The following is a 25134-nucleotide window of genomic DNA, read 5'->3' as shown; positions in this document are numbered from 1 at the left end:
CCACCTTCACAGATCTTCTAGTTTCCACCTTTCACACCTTTTGCTCATTCCTCCCCTCTTTACCTGCCACATAATTGGCTTAAAATCCATTACAGCTTTAAAATTTTCAGTTCAGCTTTCATTAGCTCCCTCCATGGATGCTGCCTGATTTGCTGAGTATTCCCTAATTCTCATATGTTATTTCAAATTTACTTGCATCTATTAGTATCTGTAGTTACTTATCTCTGATTTTTTTTCTTGTGTTTATTCTTCCTTAATAACTTGTGAACTCTTGGTCACCCACAGCCCTTTCTGTTCTAGATAAGAGGATGCGCTTTGTGATATTGAATGATATTGATAAGAGCCATGCTGTTTCATGGACCTGGACTCCCTCCTCGCCACGCAAAACCATACTTAAGTGTGCAGCAGTCTGCCAACACACAGAGTCTCACCATTGGTGTGGAGGTAAAAGTTGATCCCAGGCATTCTGTTAGGTGTAAGTTTAACAGCGACAAATACACTCAGTGGCCTCTTTATGAGGGTACAGCTGCTTGTTAATGCAAAATCTAATCAGCCAATCACGGGGCAGGGACATAAATGCATGCAGGCATGTTCAAAAGGTTCAGTTGTTGTTCAGACTAAACATCACAATGGGGAAGAAATGTGATCTAAGTGACCTTGACCATGGAATGATTATTGGTGCCAGACAGGGTGGTTTGAGTATTTCAGAAACTGCTGATCATCTGGGATTTTCATGCACAGCAGTTTTTAATGTTTACAGAGAATGGTGTTAAAAACAAAAAAAAAGACACCCAGTGAGCAGCAGTTCTGTGGGCAAAAACACCTTGTTAACAAGAGAAGTCGGAGGAGAATGGACAGACTGGTTCAAGCTGAATGGAAAGTAACAGCAGCACTAATAACTATGTGTTACAACAGCTGTGTACAGAAGAACACCTCTGACCACACAACACATCAAACCTTGATGAGGATGGGCTACAGCAGCAGAAGACCACGGCAGCTTCCACACCTGTACCAATAAGGTGGACACTGAGTGATTGTAGTCAGTCTCAGAGTAATATTCTGCTGTTCATCATCAACTTGGCATCCTCTTCCAATTCACAATTAAGCATTTATAAATTGAATTCACCCCGTAGGGTTGACTGATCACTGCTGTTAAGACCCACCTCTCATTCATCCCATTAGGATTAATTGTATTTCTTAACCCTTTGTTTCCTATTATTAGACTTACTAGTATTTCAATTCCTGTCTTTTTTTCTCTGAATTTCACTGAAACCTTCTATTGAAACCTGTTTGGTTAGACTGTTAAGATCCATATGTCCTCACGTCAGTGAAGGAGGCTATTCAGCCCATCGAACCTATGCTGACTCCCTGAACAATCTCATTCCCCACTTTTTTTGTGAATAGATAAGGTAAACCAATGGAAATATAGGAAGCATTTGATAAGGCGCCATGGAAAGTGTCATTCAATAAAATGAGGGCACCTAGGATTATAGATAGTAGCGCGATTACTCGAGTCGAGTATGTTGTTCTCCTAAACGTTGTCAACTGGTGCATCCTCAAATGGCTCTGGAGGCCAATCCGGGATCTATGTATGCTGGAGCAGTGTGGGCACGAATACTGTAAGTGGCGGTTCTGGCTAATGGTTGGGCCTTTTGTCGCTTTGGGTTGGAGGTAACATATTGAATGGGTGATGGGCAGAAAACAAGAATAGAACACTCAACAATACAGCATAAGAACAGGACCTTCAGCTCTTCATGTCTGTGCCGAACATGATGCTGTTTTAAACTGCACGTCTGTCTGTACACCGTTTATATCCGTCCATTACCTGCCTGTTCAACCATCTGCCGAAATGCCTCTTAAATTGTTCTTGTTCTTGTGAAAATGCGGCTGAGGACAACATCCCATGCATTATCAATCAGGCCATGTCACTCAGGGATTTGTGCTAATATTGTTTTGTGACTATATGTGCTGTGTGTTACTGTACTGTATATACTGTATTTTGCACCTTAGACCTGGAGGAATGTCTTATGTAGCTGTATACATGTGTATGTTAAATAACAATAAACTTGAACTTGAAGTAAACACAAAAGATTTTGAAGATACCGTAAATCTTGAAGAACACATAGAAAATGCTGGAGCAACTCAGCAGGTCAGGCAGCATCTATGCAGAGGAATAAACTGTCTATGTTTTGGGTCAAGATCTGAAAGTCTCAAAGTTCTGATGAAGGGTCTCGGCCTGAAATGTGGACAGTTTGTTTCTATTCATAGACGCTGCCTGAGCTGGTAAGTTCCTCCAGCACCTTGTGTGTGTTCCTCTTACATGCAGTACTTGTATCAGATCAGCTCTCAGCCTCTGATGCCCCAGAGACACAACCCAGGTTTGTCTAACCTCTCCTTATGGTGAATCCTTTCTAGTCCAGGCAATGTCCTGGTGGATCTCTTCTGCACCTTCTCCAGACCACCAACATCCTTCCTGCCATGTGGCAGCCTGAACTTCATGCAATACTACAAATTTGACCTAACCTAAGTATTATTCATGACTCCCTGATCTTTATATTCATCACCCCAACTGCTGAAGACAAAGATGCTGGACGTCTTCTTTACCAGCCTCTACCCTTGGGATGCCACTTTCAGGGAACGACGGACTTGCACCCCAAGATCCCTCTGTACATCAAGAAGTAGGAATAATTGAATCTCTTTCGCTCCGAGAGGCTGTGACTGATGTGGTACCATAGGGATAGGCTTTGGGACCCCAGACGTTCGTGAACTATGTCTTTAGACGAGGGTATTGGATCTAACAGTGCTGATTATATGAAACTGGATGGAAGTGTGAGTTCTCAGGAGGACGCAGAGAGATTTAGACTGGCTGTGTAAAGTTGCCAGGGCGTTGCTGGTGGAATACATTGAGAAATATTTGTGAAGTCATCACTTTAGTAGTTAATCTCAAGTTAGTATATGATGACACATATGTACTTCGTTAATAAATTTACATTGACTTTGATTTATGTTAACTTTAGTAGAGAAAATATAAACCTGGAGGCTTTTTTTTGTATGATGTGAAACTGAAACATGTTGCTGTTCAGAGAGACCTGGGTATTACCAGACTCATTACCAGAAGCTACATGTTTTACAGCATGTAATATAGATGGCAAACAGTTTATTGAAGAGGATTTTAGTTCAAGATTAAAGGGATTAAAGGTAATTGGAATTCTGTGGGGCTCTGGTAAGGTTTCACCTGGGACATTGTGTTAGAGAGCATGCAATAAAGGTTCACCAGACTGACTGGTGCGAAAATTGTCCTGAGAGTAAGCAGACCCGGCTGATCCACTCAAGTTTAGGATAATGAGAGGCAATTTCACTGATTGAAATAAAATTCTCATGGAGACATCGGAGAAAGTGCATATGCGTGAATCTGGAGAAGCACACAACAATCTGGAGGAACTCGGCTGATTAAGTTGCATCTGTGGAGGGAAATAGACAGTTAACTTGATGAAGGGTCTTGACCTAAAACATTGACTATCCATTTCCCTCCACAGATGCTGCCTGACCTGCAAAATTAACCCCAACCCGCCCATACACCTTCCCTCTTGCCTGGCTTCACTTATCACCTGCCAGTTTATACTCCTTCCCCTCCCCTCACCTTCTTATTCTCCTTCCATTCCAGTCCTGATGAAAGCTCTCAGCCAGAAACATCTACTATTTATTCCCTTCCATGAACGCAACCTCTCATTATAGCATATGCCCCCTAATTCAGGCAGCATCCTAGTAAACCTCTTCTGCACCCTCTCCACAACCTTGACATCCTTCCTATATTGGAGAGACTGGAACTGAAATGCACCCAGATAGAGATAATAAAGCTGTAACATAATTTCCGGACTTTGGAACTCAGCGCCTCGACTAATAGAGGCAAGCACTCCAAATAGCAGATCTAGCAAGCTGACAGCACACTGCTAAGTCTAAATATTTGCTTTCAATTTCATAGGACAGTACGGCGCAGTACAAACCCTTCAGCTCACAATGTTGTGCTGATGTTTTAACTTATTCCACAATCAACTTAACGCTTCTCTCCCCATAGCCCCCCAATTTTCTTCAGCCAAGTACCTAAGAGTCTCTTAAATATCCCAAATGTATCTGCCTCCACTACTACCACTGATAGTGTGTTCAATGCACCCACCACACTGTGTTAACAAAACCTACCTCTGACGTCCCCCTATACTTTCCTCCAATTAGAAGAATGTCCTCTTATATTAGCCATTTCTGCCCTGGGAAAAAGGCACTGGCTACCGACGCTATTTATGCCTCTTATCATCTTTTACATTTATATCTCAATTACCAATTTCCATGAATTAGTTTTCACATAAATCCATCTGAAGTTGCTTTGCGATAAGGAAATTGTCAGTGATGGGGAACAGGATTCCACTAGAAACACACAATGCATTTAAAGTTCAAAGTTCAAATTATCAGTGTATGTACATCGTTAGCACACACAAGCCTGAGATTCATCTTCTTGCTGGCATTCACAGTAGAACAATGAAACACAATAGAATCAGTGAAAATCTGCACACAGGAACTGGCAAGCAACCAATGAGAAAAAGAAGACAATCCATGTAAATACAAATAAAAACAAATCTTCATAATAATAAATAAATAATCAGCCAATAAATACTGAGAACAAGTTGTAGAGTCCTTGAAAGTGAGTCCATAGGTTATGTTTATAGTGCACTCAGAATTAGTGAACCCCTCTCATTCTATATTTCCTTAATCAAAACTGATTTGTTATTTGTGGGTTTACATGTCTGCAATACAAACATCTTCATGGAACTCCACACAAAGGAATCTTTAAACCTTTATCTTGACCAGCTAAGTGGAGTGATTGGATCATGTTGTCTTAACTTATATTCACTCAAAACTCTTGAATTATGAACTCCATTCAAAGGCAAATTCAAGATCGATGGAGAGCATACTCAAGCATTGTCCCCTTTCCTATTAAATAATCATGAAGACAATTGAGCCCCGCTTACTGAACTTAGTTTCATCTTCCACTAACTACAGGCAGATGATAGAAACAGATCTGATTACGATTCATGTCCAGTCAGAATCAGAATCAGGTTTATTATCACCAACATGTGTTGTGAAATTTGTTAACTTAGCAGCAGCAGTTCAACACAATACATGGTATAGAAGAAAAAAAATAAGTAAATCAATTACAGTATACATATGTTGAATAGATTAAAAATCATGCAAAAATAGAAATAATATATATTTAAAAAGTGAGGTAGTGTTCACAAGTTCAATGTCTGTTTAGGAATCAGATAGCAGAGGGGAAGAAGCTGTTCCTGAATCGCTGAGTGTGTGCCTTCAGGCTTCTGTACCTCCTACCTGATGGTAACAGCAAGAAAAGGGCATGCCTGGGTGCTGGAGGTCCTTAATAATGGATGCTCCCTTTCTGAGACTCTGCTCCTTGAAGATGTCCTGCGTACTTTGTACCCAAGATAGAGCCCACTAAATTTATGACCCTCTGCAGCTTCTTTTGGTCCTGTGCAGTAGCCCCCCACCCCATGCCAGAAAGTAATGCAGCCTGTCAGAATGCTCTCCACAGCACATCTATAGAAGTTTTTGAGTGTTTTTGTTGACATACCAATTCTCTTCAAACTCCTAATGAAGTATAGTCGCTGTCTTGCCTTCTTTATAGCTGCATCGATATGTTGGGACCAGGTTAGGTCCTCAGAGATCTTGACACCCAGGAGCTTGAAACTGCTCACTCTCTCCACTTCTGATCCCTCTATGAGGATTGGTATATGTTCCCTCGTCTTGCCCTTCCTATAGTGCACAATCAGCTCTTTCATCTTACTGACATTGAGTGCAAGACTGCTCCTGCGACACCATTCCACTAGTTGGCATATCTTGCTCCTTTATGCCCTCTTGTTACCACCTGAGATTCTACCATCAATGGCTGTATCATCAGCAAATTTATAGATGGTATTTGGGCTATGCTTAGCCACACAGTCATGAATATAGAGAGAGTAGAGCAGTGGGCTAAGCACACACCCCTAAGGGGCACCAGTGTTGATCGTCAGCAAGGAGGAGATACTATCACCAATCTGCACAGATTGTGGTCTTCCGGTTAGGAAGTCAAGGATCCAATTGCAGAAGGAGGTACAGATGTCTGAGTTCTGTAACTTCTCAATCAGGATCGTGGGAATGATGGTATTAAATGCTGAGTTATAGTCGATGAACAGCATCCTGACATATGTGCTTGTGTTGTCCAGGTGGTCTAAAGCCGTGTGGAGAGCAATTGAGATTGCATCTGCCGTTGACCTATTGTGGTGATAGGCAACTTGCAATGGGTCCAGCTCCTTGCTGAGGCAGAAGTTCAGTCTAGTCATGACCAACCTCTCAAAGCATTTCATCACTGCAGATGTGAGTGCCACTGGGCGATAGTCATTAAGGCAGCTCACATTATTTTTCTTAGGCACTGGTATAATTGTTGCCATTTTGAAGTAAATGGGAACTTCCGCTCGTAGCAGTGAGATGTTGAAAATGCCCTTGAATACTCCCGCCAGTTGGCTGGCACAGGTTTCCAGAGCCTTACCAGGTATTCCGTCGGGGCTTTCCGCCTTGTGAGGGTTCACTCTCTTTAAATACATCCTAACATCAGCTTCTGAGACAGATCACAGGGTCATCAGGTGCAGCAGGGATCTTCACAGCCGTGTTTGTGTTCACCCTTTCAAAGTGGGCACAGAAGCCATTGAGTTCTCCTGGTCGTGAAGCATCACTGCCATTCATACTATTGGGCTTTGCCTTGTAGGAAGTAATGGCTTGCAATCTAATGGCTGAGTATGTAAAATTTTGCCCCAGTGGACGGATTAGTAAAATGGATTAGAAGATACCTGATCCAGACCCCTTTATCGAGTTAATGCATCCACACAAGGGAGTATTTGAAATTACCAGAGAAACAGCAGTGGTCCGTCAGTCAGAGGATCCTAGTGCTGGTTGATTGTAACTGCAGCTAAATGGTACGGAAGAGTTTTGAACTTAAGAACTGATGAGTAATTATTATAACATATACAACATTATTACTCGTTTCATTAAGTGTATCTTTTTTCACAAACAACCGGACATTGTATTAAGATCAACACACTGTTTAATATACTTACTGAGTTTGCTGTCACCAGGCTTTGTAAGATTGAAGGATCCTTGTTTGTCAGTCTTCCTGCGATAATTAGTTCAGAGCCACTGAAGTATTTGTCAAAGGTCTTTTGTGTCACATCGGTTACGTTTTCACCACCGTAGTGCATCTCAATCTGCCTCAACAGTGGAGTGGCGACCTCCTCATAGAAATCCTGTCATTGACAATGAGAATCACAGCCAGATAACTTGCACCTAAACTGGAGTGCAGTATTATCGTGCGGTGTTAATTCATTACTCTGTGACAAATGGCAGCTTTTTGGAAGCACTGATTTCAAGGTGATATTTCCATTGGAAAAGTGGATTACTGAGTGCCCCTTGGAACCATCCACAACCCGAGACTGTAAAAAAAACTGCAGCGGGTTGTGGATGCTGCTCAGTACATCACAAAAACCAGCCTCCTCTCCATGGAGGCAGTCAACATCAAAGATCTCACCCACTCCCTCTCCCACCAAGCAGAAGATACAAAAGCACACATCATCAGGCTCAAGGACAGTCTCTATCCCACTTTTATAATACCACTGAATGGTCCCTTATGTTTAAGGGGAATATGAAGGGGAATTTCTTCATGCAAACGGTGGTGAGAGTGTGGAACCAGCTGCCAGTGGAAATGGTAGATGCAGGTTGGATTTCAAAAATTAAGTGAAATTTGGATAAGTACATGGATGGGAAGGGAATGGAGAGCTATGGTCCAGGTGCAGGTCATTAGGACTAGGCAGAATAATGTTTAGCATGGACTAGATGGGCCAAAGGACCTGTTTCTGTGCCATAGTGCTCTATGACTCCATGACTCAATAAGACCTGTTCAGGTATAAATGGGTTTGGCCTTTTGACTGTCGAGGGGGAGATGGTAGAGTGTGGCATTCTGCCCCAATGAAACAATGGAAATCAAGTCCAAATAACCCAATTCTTGTCCATGCAAGTCCGAATAACCCAATTCTTGCCTGCATCCCTCTTCAAAATCATACAGGATTCTGTAGACGTTGGAAATCCAGAGCAATACACAAAATGCTTCAGGAACTCCGCAGGTCAGGCAGCATCTATGGATGGGAATAAACAGTTGATGGTTCAGGCTGAGACCCTTCATCAGGACTCATCAGTCTGTTTATTCCCCTCCATAGATGCTGTCTGACCTGCAGATTTCCTGAAGCATTTTGTGCACACCTCTTCTCAAAATCTTGAGAGTTAAACTTATGAATCCTTTCATCAATTTCTCCAATAAAATTATATTAATAAAACATGTGCTGCTGTATATTATGAATCTAATTAGGGGGAATGAATATAATTTATAATTTATTACATTAAAGAGGACTATGTTAGCAGAGTGATTCAGTTATTGGACTAATAAGCAAAGATCTGGACCATTGATCTGAAACATTTTGAATCCCATTGCTGACTAAGCAAATCTGGAAAGAAAACCTTAATCTGATATGGTCACTATGAAGCCATAGATATTCATGTAAACTCACAGGTCTCCTGAATGCTTTCACAGAAGGTTATTTGCCATCCTTAACCTATGCATAAATATATGTCTACATACAAAGTGGTTGACTTTTGTTTTCTGAAGCAGACCAGTAGGCAACTCAGTTCAGTTCGAGGTCTGTCAGGAATGGGGAATACTCTCAGTGGCCTTTTTATTGGGTACACCTGTACACCTGCTCATTAATGCAAATATCTAATCAGCCAATTGTGCGGTAGTAACTCAATGCTTAAAAACATGCAGACATGGTTAAGAGGTTCAGTGTTGTTCATAACAGATATCAGAGTTGGGAAGAAATGTGATCCAAGTGACTTTGACCATGGCATGACTGTTAGAGCCAGACGGGATGGTTTGAGTAACTCAGAAACTGCTAATCTCCTGGGATTTTTCAGGCAGAACAATCTCTAAAGATTATAGATACTGGTGCAAAAAACTGAACAAAAACAACGTTCAGTGAGCAGCAGATCTGTGGGTGAAAATGCCTTGTTAATGAGAGAGGTCAGAGGAGAATGGCCAGACAGTTTAAGTTGACAGGAAAGCACTTAATAAAATGGCCACTGAGTGTATGTGTATAAGTGCGTCCACGTTCAAAGTGGTTGACTTTTAATTGTTTTCTGAAGTGGGCTAGTGGGCATCTCATTTTGAGGTCAATCAGGGATGGAACTGCCCACAAGAAAGTAAGCAATATGCACACCCCTCTCACCATCTGTCCATGAAGGGAGAGGGGTGAGAGTCAAGGTAATTTTTCTAACTGGGCTCACAACAGGGAACGGAGAAGCTGAAGAGAAAGCTGAAGTGTTATTAGTAGGATTATTACCTTCAGTTGGCTGGATGCATTGACATTTGCCTGGATGCGCCGAGCTTCCCCTCGGTTTTCGAGGGCAATCCTCTCCAAGAAGTCATAGTCCACGTCAAAGCCAATTCCGAGGCAGAAGAGGGAGAAATTTTCTTGCATGTGTCTCCTGACGTTCTTCTGGATGGTGCTCAGTTTAATTTCACCTTCACATTAAAGAAACATAGTTCTACCTCACACGATTTTTTTATGTAGTGAATGTAAAGGAAAATATCTCTGGAGGCAACAGGGGGACCGAGCTAATCAATTGCAGGCTTACATCTTCAGTGACTCAGGTTCAATCCTGACCAAGGGTGGAGTTTGTACTTTCTTCCTGTGACTTGCTCTGGTTTCATTGAGTAAGACTGCATGGAAACAGGCCTTTTGGTGCAGCTCCCTAGTCCTATCTGATGGCATTTGGCCCATATACCCCTAACCCTTCCTATTCAGGGACCTGTACAAGTGTTTGTTTACATTGTCATTGTAACTGCCTCAGCAACGTGCTCTGGCACACCAGTTAAGATATGTTGGTTGATATGTAAATTGGCCACTGTAAATTTCCTCTGGTGTTTAGGTGAGTGGTAGAATCTGGAGGGAATTGATGGGAATGAAGGAAGAATAATAAAATAGAATGGATTAAGTTAGATAAGCAACACACATAAAAAATGTTGGCGAACGCAGCAGGCCAGGCAGCATCTATAGGAAGAGGTACAATCGACGTTTCGGGCCGAGACCCTTTGTCAGGACTAACTGAAGGAAGAGCTAGTAAGAGCTTTGAAAGTGGGAGGGACAGAGGGAGACTGGAGAGGGGAGAGGATCATGGGATGGGAGGCCTAGGGAGAAAGAAAGGGGGAGGGGAGCCCAGAGGATGGGCAAGGAGTTATACTGAGAGGGACAGAGGGCAATAGATAGATGTTTAATGATAGATAGAGTTAGATAGATGTTTAATGAGCCTGATTTTGTACTTTGTGAATGTATTATAAATCTGACTATTGGGCACTGCACTGTGAAACTTCCTGCTGACTCTCAAGCACATCAGCTTAATAGTATATCATTCAATGGGACAGTGTTTGCAGTTGTTTACTGTATCTGATGCTTCTGGTGAGACCCAATGTAGATTGAGGGACTGCTTTATCAAGCCCTTTCGCTCCATCCATCACAAAAGGGAGCCTTTCCCAGTAGCCACACATTTTAATTCTACTTCTCTTCAGTCCATGTTCTCCTTTACTGCCACAATGAGGCCACTCTCAGGGTGGAGGAGCAACACCTCATATTCCATCTGGGTAACCTCCAACCTGACAGTGTGAGTACGATTTCTCTACTTTCAGGTAATTTCCCCCCACACCCCATTCTCTCTTTTTCCATTCCCCATTCTGGTTCCCCCTTACCCCTTCTTTTCTCCTCATCTGGCAATCACCTCTTTTGGTTCCCCTCCTCTTTTCCATTCTCTGACAGTCTACTCTCCCCTCCTATTAGATTCCTTCTTCTTCAGCCCTTTACCTCTTCTACCTATCACATCTCAGCTTCTTACTTCATCTCCCCTCCTCCATCCATCTTCCCCCTCACCTGGTTTCACCTCTCACCTGCCAGCTTGTATTCCTTCCCCACCACCAACCTTCTTATTCTGGCTTCTTCCTCCTACCTATCGAGTCCCGATGAAGGGTTTTTGGCCTGAAGCCATCTGTTTATTCCTCTCCACAAATGCTGCCTGAGTAACTGAGTTCCTCCAGACTTTGTGTTTCTTGTTCAAATGTAGAAAGTGATTTACAAACCCTGCCCATACAACAAAAACCCAATCTGTTTATTGTGTTGATTGATATTATTGATAGACATTCAACATGAGAGTGAGTGAGAGAGAGATAGTGAGTGAGAGAGAGGGTGAAAGAGAGAGGGAGTGAGAGAGTGAGAGAGACAGTGAATGAGAGGAGTGAGAGAGAGAAAGAAAGAGTGAGAGGAAGAAAGGAAAAGAGAGAGAGAAAGAGGCAGAGACAGAGAGAAAGAGTGAGATTAAGAGTGATAGTGAGAGAGATTGAAAGAGAATGAGAGTGAATGAGAGAGAGAATATTTCTGAGACTGGGTGACAGTCTTAGAATAGGAGCATGGGCCATTTTGAAGAAGAAGGAGAAGAAGGAAAAAGCTCTTCCCTCAGCAGACTGGAACTTGCTATCTCAGATGGCTATGATGTGAGGTCGCTCATTGAGTCCATTTAACAAAGAAATTGATAAATTCTGGACATTAAGTGGATCATTAAATTCGGGGGAGTGCAGGAAAATGCCAGTCAGGTTGAAGGTCAGGCATAGTTTTGAAGAATGGCTGAACAGGCACAAAGGATTGGAGTCTGCATCCTACTCCTCTTACGTTTTCACAGGCCCACTCACATTCCTGGAGTGTTGCATTAATTACGCCAGCATATATCCAACAAAAAGTATATGCTTGCACAAGAAGTACTGTTTGGGAAGGTGGGCAAGGAAGCGACAAATTAGGGAGGTGTCAGGTTATGTGCTTTAGCAGGAAGAATAAAGTTGTAAACGGTTTTCTAAATGGAGGAGATAATTCAAATATTGGAGATGTGAAGGTACTTGGAATTGCTCGTTCAGAAGTTGCTAAAGGTTAACTTGCAGACTGAGTGGGTAGTAAGGAAGGTAAATGTTATATTAGTTTCAAAAGGATTAGAATATATGTAACTGGGTGACCGTCGGATCTTATTCAGTATCGTTAAAAGTGTACTTAGACATCCATCCGAGTAATGCTAGAATAGTTGTCTGTGCCTTTAATGGAGACGGTGACGTCATTATGCACGTGCGGGATAATGGGGAGACCATTTTCTTTCTGCTGAAGGTGCTGTTAGGGCATTGGAATTGAGTTCCTCCCTGAGTCTGGGCATGGTGAGGAAAGGTGAGCATTAATTGACGATATCCATGTGAATTCATTTATGCTTGTTGGCGAATTGAGAATATCGGTAATTTGACATGCTTTACATGTGGATGCTTTAGATTTTCACGAATAAAGGCATCGACGCTGGATTGCGTGGCTTATGCAAAGTTCCTCACCAGCCAAGTAGGTCAGTCTTCCTGTAATTTAACTACCAGGCAATACCTTGTAAAAGTTGTGCCAAGGTCTACCTTTTGTCTAACTTTATTGTATCAGGACTGATTGTGCATATAACCGCATAGCGTGAATGTTTAGTCTCTGTTCAGAAGTTCAGCACGTGTGTACTAAAAAGTAGTAGACATCTTAGATGAGATGTATTCGCTTACATTATTCGTTGCTATGTATAAGATACAGGGTTGGGGAGATTCTAATATTGTTTGTATTGTGTTCCTTCAGAATTGCCACTACCGTATTAGTACCGTATTAGTTCTGGTATTTTTATACTGCATAGGCAATTCTGTCCATACGCGAGGGTGTGGATCGAAAGTTAAACTAAGATAGTAATGGCAAGAACTGGTTGTAAATTCGTTCACTTTGTTTTGCGACCTTCTTCTGGCACTTAAGCTTCTAAAATAGATAAAGGAATTAAAACCTGAAAAAAGTATTTGTTGTCCTGAGTGTGTACTTTTCCCCAGGCCACATATAAAAGCAAGGATGTAATGCTGAGGCTTTATAAGGCGTTGGTCAGACTGTATTTAGAGTATTGTGAGCAGTTTTTGGCCTTTTATCTGAAAAAAGATGTGCTGGCATTGGAGAGGGTCCAGAGGATGTTCATAGAAATGAAACACTTGATGTAGGAGGAGCATTTGATGCCTCTGGTTCTGTACTCAATGGATTCAAAGGATGAGGAGGGATGTCATTTAAACCTACTGGATACTACAAGTTCTAGATAGAGTGGACGTGGAAAGGATGTTTCCATTTGTGTTTTATTTTCTGTGTTCTTTGCTCCTTTTTGCCATTTGCACAATTTTTTTGATATCTTTTTCTTTGAATGGGTTCCATGGTTTTCTTTGTTTTCTGCTGTCCATAGAGAAGACAAATCTCAGGGGTGTATACTGCATACATTATTCGATAGCTAAATGTCCTTTGAATCTACGATCTGAGAGCACAGTCTCAGAATAAAGGGATGTGCCTTTAAAACTGAGACGAGGAAGAATTTCTTTAGCCAGGAAGCAGTGAAAGTAGTAAATCTGTGGAATTCATTGCCATATCTGGCTACGGAGGCCAAATCATTGGGTGTATTTAAGGCAAAGATTCATAGGTTCTTAATTGGAAAGGCTAAAGGTTATGGGGATAAAGTGGCAGAATAGAGTTTAAAAAGAAAACAATGATTGAATGGCAGAGAAGACTTGATGAAGTCTATTCCTAAATCTTATTGTCACATGCCCTGTTATGGATAAGATGAGACAAGATGTGGTGTATAAAAGCTGCTAAAGAATTTAGGGCCAAAGTATTTGCTTCTGTGTTCTGGACACTTTTCAATTTGATTATTAGGTATTTTTTGTGTAATAAGTATACTCACCCACAGTGGGATCTCCATCTGAAACCATAATGATGAGTGATACAGATCGCGGATCCAGCAGGCCATGGATATCAGCGTGGGTTAATATCTGAATGGCCGAGAGGATTGCTTCATTGATGTTTGTTCCTGATTTAAAACAAAAAAGTTTGGTGAATAGGAACACAAGAAACTAAGTGCAGGTGTGTGCTACCTGGACCCTAAAGCCTGCTCTACTATTCAATGGACGATCTCTGCTGGCCTCAACAACTCTTCTCTGTCAGATTTTCATCACCCTCATTTACTTAATACTTGTCTACCCCCCCTCCCCTTAAGTATATCTGATGATCTGGTCTCCACCGCCCTCGGGGGCAGAGAATTCCAGAGACTTACCATCCTACGAGAGAAGAAGTTGCTACATACTTCAGTTTTAAATGCCAGTCTCTTATCTTCTGGCCATATTCCCTCCCTTGTTCCTGACTCTTTCACTGGTGGAAACATCTCAACGTCTACCCTGTCAAACTTCCTGCTGCTCTCTGAAACATCAATCATGTGCTCACCTAGACTCAGTCCTAATAGATTTCTTTCTTGTCAGCCCTTTACCTCTTCCATGTATCACCTCCCAGCTGCTTACATCATCCCCCTTTCCTCACTCACCCACCCATCCACCTACCTTCCCTGTCACCTACTCTTGCCTATCATCTACCAACTTGTAATCCCTCCCTACCCTCCACCTTCTTATTCTGACTTTTGCCTCTTTCCTTTCTAGCCCTGATGAAGGGTCTCAGCCCAAAACATTGACTGTTTATTCCTCTCTGTCGATGCTGCCTGACCTGCTGAGTTCCTCCAGCACTTTGAGTGGGTGTTGCTCCTTTGGGTCTTGTATGTTTGAACATACCTACGCCTTTGAGGAATCTATGAATGTGGGCCCCAAGATCCCTCCCTCTGTTCCTTCACACTGCTAAGAATTCCTGCCATTAACCATGTAGTCTGCCTTGAAGTTCAACTTTCCAAAGAGTTTAACTTCACATTTTTCTGGATTGAACTTCTCAGTCCAGCTCTGCATTCTGTCAATGTCCCAGCTACGAGAACCTTCTACACAATCTACACAACACCACCAACCTTTATTTCATCTGGAAACTTGCTAACCCACCCTTCCAATTCCTCATCCGAGTTATCAAAATCACAAACAGCATGGATCCCAGAAGAGATTCACATAGGCCACCAACATCCAGACAGAAAACACTCCGTCTGCTTCCACCTTCTGCCTTCTGTGGGCTAGCTAATTCTGTAACCACATAGCCAAGTTTTCCCGATACAATGCCTCCTGATTTTCCAAATGAGCCTTCCATGGGGAACCTTATTAATTATCTACCTTTTGATACTTTGGCCTGATATAAACTCCATTTGCCCAACTACTCAGTCAACAACTCAAATAAAAGAAAACATATATTTAAAACTCTTGAAATGACTATCAGTGGAGTAAGTTGCAGGTTAATTGGTGCATTAGTTCTTTACTTTTAAGTTAATTGTCTGAAAGCCTATTTTCCCTTCTTTCACTGGCTGTGATACAAATAGATTTACACCACACATGTATTAGACAAAGCCCCACCTCTAGCAAGAGAATATATGATTATGATATTCAAAGGTAATACCATCTTTGAATCTTCTGCCATCTACATACCGTGCTCAGCAATGTTGTCAACAGTTAAAAAATCCTCTAAATCTATTAATTAGATTTTGTCATCATAACATGGTAAATTATGCATAGATCTATCTTCGTGGCAGATTAATACAATGAGATCTTTTTAATCTATCTGCTTATATAGAATAATGTTTCAAACTAATCACCATGAACAATACCAAAGATGATTCGGCTATTTAAAAAAACATTGGAAACCACTTTTAGAGACAATAATATGGAAAATATAAACAAGAAATGCTCTCTGAATGATTCAGTGGGGTTATCCAGTAAGTAGAAGTTATTTTGGGCTCAGCTGTGTTGCTGTCCAATCAGCTGATCTCAGCTCTTTGAAAGAAGAATAACAAGCCTCAGGTTTCTGAATTAATTGGCATTTTGCTCCCATTGGTTTGTATGTATAGCTACAAGATGAGCTTAGGAGCAGATTCAGTTGTGGTTCCTACATAATTGGAGTAGTTATCATCATTTCCAGGGTTCCCAATTGAATAATGGCTATTTGAATAAAGGGCTGGAATAGAGTCATTATCTGTAGATCTTTAAAAAAGAAAGAAATGTAAATGGACAGAGATTTCTGGTGTAGAAAAGCTGAAAGATAAACACTGATATTTAATGACAAAATCATCTCAGCCAATGAGATGGAAGTGGTAGTGGAATATGAGTCAGAGCAGATTATTGTTTCAAAGGAGAGCTAATTTAAAGTGAGGCCAACAGCATTTCAAAAGTTCTCCCTGTTTAAGTAGGATCATACTTTTCAAATGTGGATAGGATGTTTCCCATGGTGGAGGAGTCCAGGACAAGAGGGCACAGCCTCAGGATAGAGGGGTGTCCATTTAAAACAGAGCTATGGAGAAATTTCTTTAGCCAGAGGGTGGTGAATTTGTGGAGTTTATTACCACAGGCAGCTGTGGAGGCCAGGTCGATGGGCAAGTTTAAGGCAGAGCTTGATAGGTTCTTGATTGGACACGGCATCACAGGTTACGGGGAGAAGGCTGGGGAGTGGAGCTGAGGAGGGGATAAAATGATCAGTCAAGATCGAATGGCGGAGCATACTCAATTAGCCAAATGGCCTAATTCTGCTCCTATGTCTAATGGTCTTACAATTCCTCTTAAAATAGGGAATAGATAGAAAATAGTTACATGTAAATTAATCTCACGGTGAGGTTACCAAACATGGTTAGCAGGAGAAATATGTTATAATCTCTACTCTACCGGTGTAGCTGTTGGATCTATATACAGCCAATAAATAAACATATCAGAATCAGGTCTATTATCATTGACATAGATTTAGCCTAGAGCCGTACAGCACAGTACAGGCCCTTTGGCCCACAATATTGTGCTGACCTTTCTGTGATCCACTTTCTGCTCAAAACGATAATTTGAAGTAACAAGATTAAAATTGACAGCGGTTTGTAGATCTTAGACAGGTAAAGGCATCATGTGACATGGAGAAGCTGTGGATAAACTGGCATTGAACTAAAAATATGCCATAATCTGAGTGAACGGCCTTCTCCAAGTAATGTGCTCCTATGCTGCAAAAAAATAATTAAATGAATAAATTAACATTCTGGTCATTAAAATTACTGGCTTTCACTACTTCCTCTGATTATATTTCAGCAAATGTTTGATCCAATTCAATAAGGTGTTTTTTGTACTATTTTCCTCAGTTGATTTTCCAATAATCTCTGACGTGGCTTTGTTTGCTTCAGTTAACATATCATAGTTTTTCAATATGACAGCAATCTCCTTATCTAGATTAAAGTGCAGCATCTGCCTGTTCAGTAGGGGTACTATTAAATTGATTCTATCTATCGTTTTATTAAGTTGCTTAATATCATTTCTGAATTGCTCACAGATTAGGTTCCAATGTTTCTGAGTGTGGACAGTCAGGGGCTCACCAAGCTTTTTTCTGTAACTCATCATGTCACTTCTGATATATGGAGTGAAATTTGTTGTTTTGCAGCAGCAGTACAATACGCAACATAAAAGTTACCATAAGTTACACAAATAAATACAGTGCAAAAAGTGACTCTATGAAAGCTACTTTGTTATTCCTCTTTTCCACTATTTATTTATTTTTTGTAACACGGTAATTGTATGTCTTGCACTGCACTGCTGCCACAAAGCAACAAATTCCACAAGATACGCATTATCAGTGATAAAAAACCTGATTCTGATATGCTTATTTAGTCATAATCATACTTTATTGATCCCAGGGGAAATTGGTTTTCGTTACAGTTGCACCATAAATAATTAAATAGTAATAAACCATAAATAATTAAATAGTAGTATGTAAATTATGCCAGGAAATAAGTCCAGAACCAGCCTATTGGCTCAGGGTGTCTGGCCCTCCAAGGGAGGAGTTGTAAAGTTTGATGGCCACAGGCAGGAATGACTTCCTATGACGCTCTGTGTTGCATCTCGGTGGAATGAGTTTCTGGCTGAATGTACTCCTGTGCCCACCCAGTACATTATGTAGTGGATGGGAGACATTGTCCAAGGTGGCATGCAACTTAGACAGCATCCTCTTTTCAGACACCACCATCAGAGAGTCCAGTTATTGACTGTATATAGTTCCAGCAGCAACAATTGCGGAGAAGAGACTATAAAATAACTCTCCTGTTAATCAAGTTTGGTAACCTCACTGCTCGAAGTGCCTGAGATTATACACATATTTGTCAATGATTTTTAAATGACCACTTTAGTGATGCCTGTTAGTGGCACGGAAAGCAAGTTCAAACTCTAGTCTTCTAAATCTTGCAAATGCTGCATGTTTAGTTTCCCTTTTCTAAGAGCAGATTGGGTCTATATCCTTTGGCTGAAGTTGAATCCTGAGACTAGCAGTGAGTCACTCCGTGCTTTCCGTACACATCCTCGAGGTACCCACCACCATTGGGCTGGATATTCTCAATGTATTTTTTGGCCTCTGTAATCTGGACAGGTGTGGCTGGAACCAGGTATTGACTCCAAAACCGGATGTTGTGGTTGAAGTCGATGATGGTGAATTGGTCCTGAGGACGCAGATCATCCAGGATGGTTGCCATGGCTTCAACAGTCTAATTGTGAAAAATGAAGAATACATCAAAAATACATTAGAGTTTGCATTGTAATTGGCTTCAGATTCCCACAGTTCTCATAGACTCATGGAGGAAGGCATTTCACCACTGCTGGCCCTCAAGTACCCTATCCATACCAATTCCTTTTCCAAGCCCTCAGCCTGGAGCTTTGCATATGACGTTGTCTCAAAGTCAAAGCCAACATGAATTTATTATCAAAGTAAACTTACTATCAAAGTCAAAGTCAAATGCTCATCTAAATGTTTTTTCAATGTGAGACTACCTGCCTCCACCACCTCCTCAAACATCATCAAGGTAAATAATTCTTCCTCAAATCCCTTCTATATCTTCTCTCCCTTCTGTTAAATCTATGCCTTCGGGTCATAGACACCCCTCCAAGGGGATGTTTTTCCTCTATTTATCCTAACTGTACACCTGAACACCCACGCTCTGTCTGCCAGAGAAAGCAGGATCTTCCAGTGGCCACACATTTTAATTCCACGTCCCATTCCCATTCTGATATGTCTATCCACGGCCTCCTCTACTGTCAAGATGAAGCCACACTCAGGTTGGAGGAACAACACCTTATATTCCGTCTGGGTAGCCTCCAACCTGATGGCATGAATATCGACTTCTCTAACTTCCGTTCATACCCCATCCCTTATTTATTATTATTTTTTCTCTCTTTTTTTCTCCCTCTGTCCCTCTCACTATAACTCCTTGCCCATCCTCTGGGCTCCCCTCCCCTTTCTTTCTCCCTAGGCCTTCCATCTCATGATCCTCTCCCTTCTCCAGCCTCGTATCCCTTTTGCCAATCAACTTCCCAGCTCTTAGCTCCATCCCTCCCCCTCCTGACTTTTCCTATTATTTCAGATCTCCCCCTCCCCCTCCCACTTTCAAATCTCTTTCTATCTCTTCTTTCAGTTAGTCCTGATGAAGGGTCTCAGCCCGAAATGTCGACTGTACCTCTTCTTATAGATGCTGCCTGGCCTGCTGCGTTCACCAGCATTTTTTATGTGTGTTGCTTGAATTTCCAGCATCTGCAGATTTCCTCGTGTTTACCTGATAATTTTGCCTCCTCTATTCCAAAGAACACAAACCAGCCTATCCTGTCTCTGCTCATAGCTGGAAGACTCAGGAAACGTCCTGATGAATCCTCTCTGTACCCTCTCCAATACCTCCTGGTGAATCCTCTCTGTACCCTCTGCAATATCTCCTGATGAATCCTCTCTGTACTCAGTCCACTACCTCCTAGTGAACCCTCTCTGTACTCTCTCCAATATCTCTAGGTGAATCCTCTCTCTATCCTTTCCAATACCATTGTATTCTTCTTATGGTGTGGTGGTGAGAACTGCACATAGCACAGGCTGCCCTTGGCTTAAGAAACACTTGACTTGCAGACACTCCTATATGCTGATGAGGTCCCATGATATTATTAAAGACAGTTGTTCCTCCAAATGGCAGAACTAGTTTCCTCCACTCTCTTTACTTTTGGTAATTGTTCTTTCATATCAGTCTGATATGCTTTTAATGTTGTTCATTACAATACATAGAGGTATCATTCCCATACTGAGTGATGTGTATTTCCTGACTCATGGACAAAATAGATTTCAGTACAACCACAAGAACAGAACCTGTTTATTATCCTGGGACAACTGGTACTCCGATTGTAGCCTAACTAATGATTTATATCGTTGTACCACATCTCCCTGCTCTTATATTCTTTGTCATACAATAATAGAGCACTACAGTACAGAAGGAGAGCTTTTGGCCCATCTAGTCCATGCTGAACCATTATTCTACCTAGTTACATTGACCCACACCTGGACCATAGCCTTCCATACCCCTCCCATCTATGTACTTGTCCAAACTTCTCTTAAGTGTTGCAATCAAACCCACATCCATCACTTTTGCTGGCAACTCATTTTACACACACACTACCCTCTGAGTGAAGATGTCCCTCTTCAGGCTCCCCTTTAATATTTTTCCTATCACACTTAACCTATGACCTCTAATTCTAGTCTCTGAGGGCACAAAGCCTGTTTGTAGTAATCCCATCTTTACCCCTCATAATTCTGTGTATTTCTATCAAATCTCCCCTCATTCTCCTTCACTACAGGGAATAAATTCATAACCTGTTCAACCTTCCCCTAATAACTCAAGTCACGGCAACATCCTTGTAAATTTTTTCTGTACTCTTTCAATCTCATTGCTATATTTGCTCAGAATAGGTGACCAGATCTGCACATGTATTCCACATGTGTTCTTAACCTGCAGCTTTCTGCGATATGAAAATCCTTTTGTTATTCCATTTTTCTTAAGATTCTGGCATTTATTATATATTTTCCAGCTTATTAGTCATCCAAAAAAAACAAGGCCTCACAATTTCCAGGGTTATATTCCATTTGCCAATTCCCTCTCCATCTTTATCGTTAAATCAATATTGGTCTTCATCTGTAAACTGCCCTTCCTATTATCAAATGCACTACCAATCATTGAATGAAAATTATCTCTAAAAGTGGAGATGCTGAAATAAAAAAAATGAACAGAAAACATTGTAAAGGTTTATAGCAAATACAGTAGGTCAGGCAGCATCTGTGGAAAAAGAAATATATTTACAGGTTCATCTATGATCTGAAACAGTACCTTGTTTCTTTCTTCACAGATGCTGCCTTACTTAGAACACAGAAGAGTGCAGCACACCAACAGATCTTTTGGCTTATGATGTTGTGCCAAACTAAATAAGCTAATGATACTAATTAAACCAACTGACTCTGCATATAATCCATTCTCTGTATATTCATCTGCTTTTCTAACTCTTGCATAAAACGACTTGCCCCACATCCCTTTTGAACTCCCCCCTCCCCAATCACCTGAAAAATGTCAACTCTAGCATTAGACATTTTGAGCCTGGGTAAAATATACCAACTGTTTATCAGTGCCTCTCATAATTTCATGAATTTCTATCAGACCTTCTCTTAGCTTCTGAAGCTCTAGGGAAGTCCACCCAAGTTTGTCCAATGACCAGGCAAAATCCTGATACACCTTTTCTGCACCCTCTCCAAAGCCTCTATATCCTTCCTCTAATGGGGCGACCGGAACTGAATACAGTACTCTAGAAACAGCCTAATTAGAGTTTTATAAAGCTGCAGTTTGCTGAGTGTTTCAGCATTTACAAGGATGTTGCTGGGACTGAGGACCTGAGTTATAGGTCAAAGTTAAATTCATTAGGATTTTATTCCCTGATGTATCGGAGAATGAGGGGAGACCTAACGGAGATATACAAAATTATGAGAGCTATTGATTGGATAAATACGTTTTTCACTGAGGTTGGGCGAGACTGGAACTACAGGTCATACGTTTAGGGTGAAAGGAGAAATATTTAAGGAGACTCGAGGGCGAACTTCTTCATTCGGAGAGTGGTGCAAGTGTGGAATGAGCTGCCAGTATAAGAGGTAGATCGGGTTTAATTATAACATTTAAGAGAAGTTTGGATTGGTACATGGAGGGATATAGTGAGCTAAGATCTGGATGCAGTTAGATGGGTTATGCAGAAAACCAGGCTGGCATGGACTAGATGGGCTGAAGGCCTGTTTCTGTGCTGTAATGCCCTATAACTCCATTTTCTGTTTTAATTTATTCTCCATTATTATGTCAGCTGCAAACCTGTCAGTCATAGCTCCTACATTCACATTGATTAATACAATTACCATGCTTTGTACATTCCTTCAGTAAAAAAATGTCCCCCTCAAGTTCCTATTAAATACCTCTTTCTTGTTTTCCTTGAATACTGTTTGATGTACTTATGTATGGAATGATCTGTCTGGATGGTGTGCAAACAAAAGCCTTTCACTGTGTCCAGATACCAGTGACAATAATAAACCAATTACCATTTACCAGTTACTTACCTGCTTCATTTTGATTCCCCACATCGAGCCGCTGACGTCAATGACAAAGATTATGTTTTTCAGAAGAGGTGGCAGATTGACCGGAGCAAAGAAATGAACAAAATAGCCATCCGAAATCTGGAGCAAAGTGGACAATTCAGTCAGTGTTTTAGCACAAAGACAATAACCCTTCAAAGAGAAGAAGAATTAACTGAGAAGGTTGTAGGCGTTGGGTACAAAACACAGAGTAACCTGAAGGGCTCCTCCATTGAGCTCCCGTTTCACATCGTATTTCACCACAATGCTGCCATCAATGGCTGTGTCATGACAGCCTGGGCATTTCCGCTGCTGGTCCACAGTTGGCTTGAAGGTCAGATGAGCCTGTAGAAACAAAATGGGTTGTGAATGCCACTCCTAACATTGGTGTTCAATGGTAATAAAACAGCATGCTTGGTTGCTTGGTTGTAGATCAGGAATCATAGATTCATAGAGTCACAGAGCACCACAGCACATAAACAGGCACTTTGGCCCATTTAGTCTATGCCAAACTATTATTTTGTCTAGTCCCATCCATCCGCACCTGACTCATAGCCCTCCATATCCATCCCTTACATTTCCTATGCAAGTTTCTCCTAAATGTTGAAATCGAGCCCACATTCATCACTTCTCTGGCTCTCACGTCCCCCTCTGGGTGAGGAAGTTCCCCCTCATGTTCCCCTTAAAGACTTCATCTTTCACTCTTAACCTATGACCTTTAACTCTAGTCTCACCCAACCTCAGTGGAGAAATAAACACAAAATACTCTGCAGATGCTGGGGTCAAAGCAACACTCACAACACGCTGGAGGAACACAGCAGGTCGGGCAGCATCCGTGGAAATGATCAGTCAACGTTTTGGGCTGGAACCCTTCGTCAGGACTGAAGAGGGAAGGGGCAGAGGCCCTGTAAAGAAGGTGGGGGGAGGGTGGGAAGGAGAAGGCTGGTAGGTGTCAGGTGAAAAACCAGTAAGGGGAAAGATAAAGGGGTGGGGCAGGGAAAGCAGGGAGGTGATAGGCAGGAAAGGTGAAGAAGGAATAGGGGAAAGCACAATGGGTAGTAGAAGGATGCGGAACTATGAGGGAGGTAATAGGCAGCTGGGGGAATGGGTAGAGTGAAATAGGGATAGGGGAAGGGAGAGGGAGGGAATTACCGGAAGTTGGAGAATTCGATGTTCATACCAAGGGGCTGGAGACTACCTAGACGGTATATGAGGTGTTGCTCTTCCAACCTGAGTTTAGCCTCAGATGGAAGTCTAGCACCTCTGCTCCGTCCGCCACAACAGACAGGATCTCCCGGTTGCCACCCACTTCAACTCTGCTTCACACTCCCATTCAGATATGTCCATACATGGCCTCCTCTACGGCCATGATGAGGCTAAACTCAGGTTGGAGGAGCAACACCTCATATACCATCTAGGTAGTCTCCAGCCCCTTGGTATGAACATCGAATTCTCCAACTTCCAGTAATTCCCTCCCCCTCCCTTCCCCTATCCCTATTTCACTCCGCTCCCTCCCCCAGCTGCCTATCACCTCCCTCATGGTTCCACCTCCTTCTACTACCCATTGTGTTTTCCCCTATTCCTTCTTCACCTTCCCTGCCTATCTCCTCCCTGCCTCTCCTCCCCCACCCCTTTACCTTTCCCCTTACTGGTTCCTCACCTGGAACCTACCAGCCTTCTCCTTCCCACCCTCCCCCCACCTTCTTTATAGGGCCTCTGCCCCTTCCCCCTACAGTCCTGACGAAGGGTTCCGGCCCGAAACGTCGACTGATCGTTTCCACGGATGCTGCCTGACCTGCTGAGTTCCTCCAGTGTGTTGTGAGTGTTGCTCAGTGGAGAAAACCTGCTTGCATTTGCCATATTTGTACCCCTCATAATTTTATATACCTCAATCAAATCTCATCTATGCTCCTGGGAATAAAATCTTAACCTATTCAGCCTTTCCCTATAACTCAGGTCCTCAAGTCCCAGCAACGACCTAGTAAATTTTCTCTGTACTCTTTCAATCTTATTGATATCTTTCCTGTAGGTAGGTGATCAAAACTGCACACAGTACTCCAGATTAGGTCTCATCAATGTCTTATACAACTTCAATATAACATCCCAAATCCTGTATTCAATACTTTGATTTATGGAGGCCAATGATCACTTTGTGATCCTATCTGCCTTTGACAGATACTGTAACGGGAGCTTCTCCTCTGTTATCCAAAAGGATAACCTCTTGGCAGGCTGGTCCCAGGCATTTGACAATTTATAAGAAGAAAGACAAGAATGCCTAGTGTTTATATAGTATCTTTTTCATCCTATTTGGGACAAATGATTCAAAGAACTTCTGAAGTTCAAGCACTGGTTCCATGTGAGAAAAAGCTGAAATAAACCATTTTCAATGGCATTGACAAATCAGGAATAATTTTCTGAAGCACTAGATTGATGCAAATTTAGATTGTAATTTTCAATTAAAAAACTTAACAAAATTTTAAACATTTAATTTACAAGGAAGGCTGGGTGCCTTTAAAAGTAAAAATGT

The 25134-nt window shown here is 41.8% G+C and overlaps 1 protein-coding gene across 1 annotated transcript in view; it reads right to left on the bottom strand.

The window, feature by feature from the left end:
• The window catches only part of itih2 (inter-alpha-trypsin inhibitor heavy chain 2), a 108227-nt gene that overhangs the window by 27782 nt on the left and 55311 nt on the right, over nucleotides 1–25134 (bottom strand). Inside the window, exons 8-13 of the mRNA XM_072241813.1 lie at nucleotides 22824–22952; nucleotides 22593–22709; nucleotides 18516–18684; nucleotides 13954–14079; nucleotides 9486–9667; nucleotides 7158–7343 (exon numbers count right to left, since the gene is read on the bottom strand). Of these exons, the coding sequence (XP_072097914.1) occupies nucleotides 7158–7343; nucleotides 9486–9667; nucleotides 13954–14079; nucleotides 18516–18684; nucleotides 22593–22709; nucleotides 22824–22952 (909 nt within the window). The remainder of the gene's footprint in view (nucleotides 1–7157; nucleotides 7344–9485; nucleotides 9668–13953; nucleotides 14080–18515; nucleotides 18685–22592; nucleotides 22710–22823; nucleotides 22953–25134) is intronic.

The sequence above is a fragment of the Mobula birostris genome, chromosome 23 (assembly GCF_030028105.1).
Source record: "Mobula birostris isolate sMobBir1 chromosome 23, sMobBir1.hap1, whole genome shotgun sequence".
Lineage (NCBI taxonomy): Eukaryota > Metazoa > Chordata > Chondrichthyes > Myliobatiformes > Myliobatidae > Mobula > Mobula birostris.
Note: the sequence above shows the minus strand (reverse complement) of the source record. Positions and strands in the feature narration are given on the sequence as shown.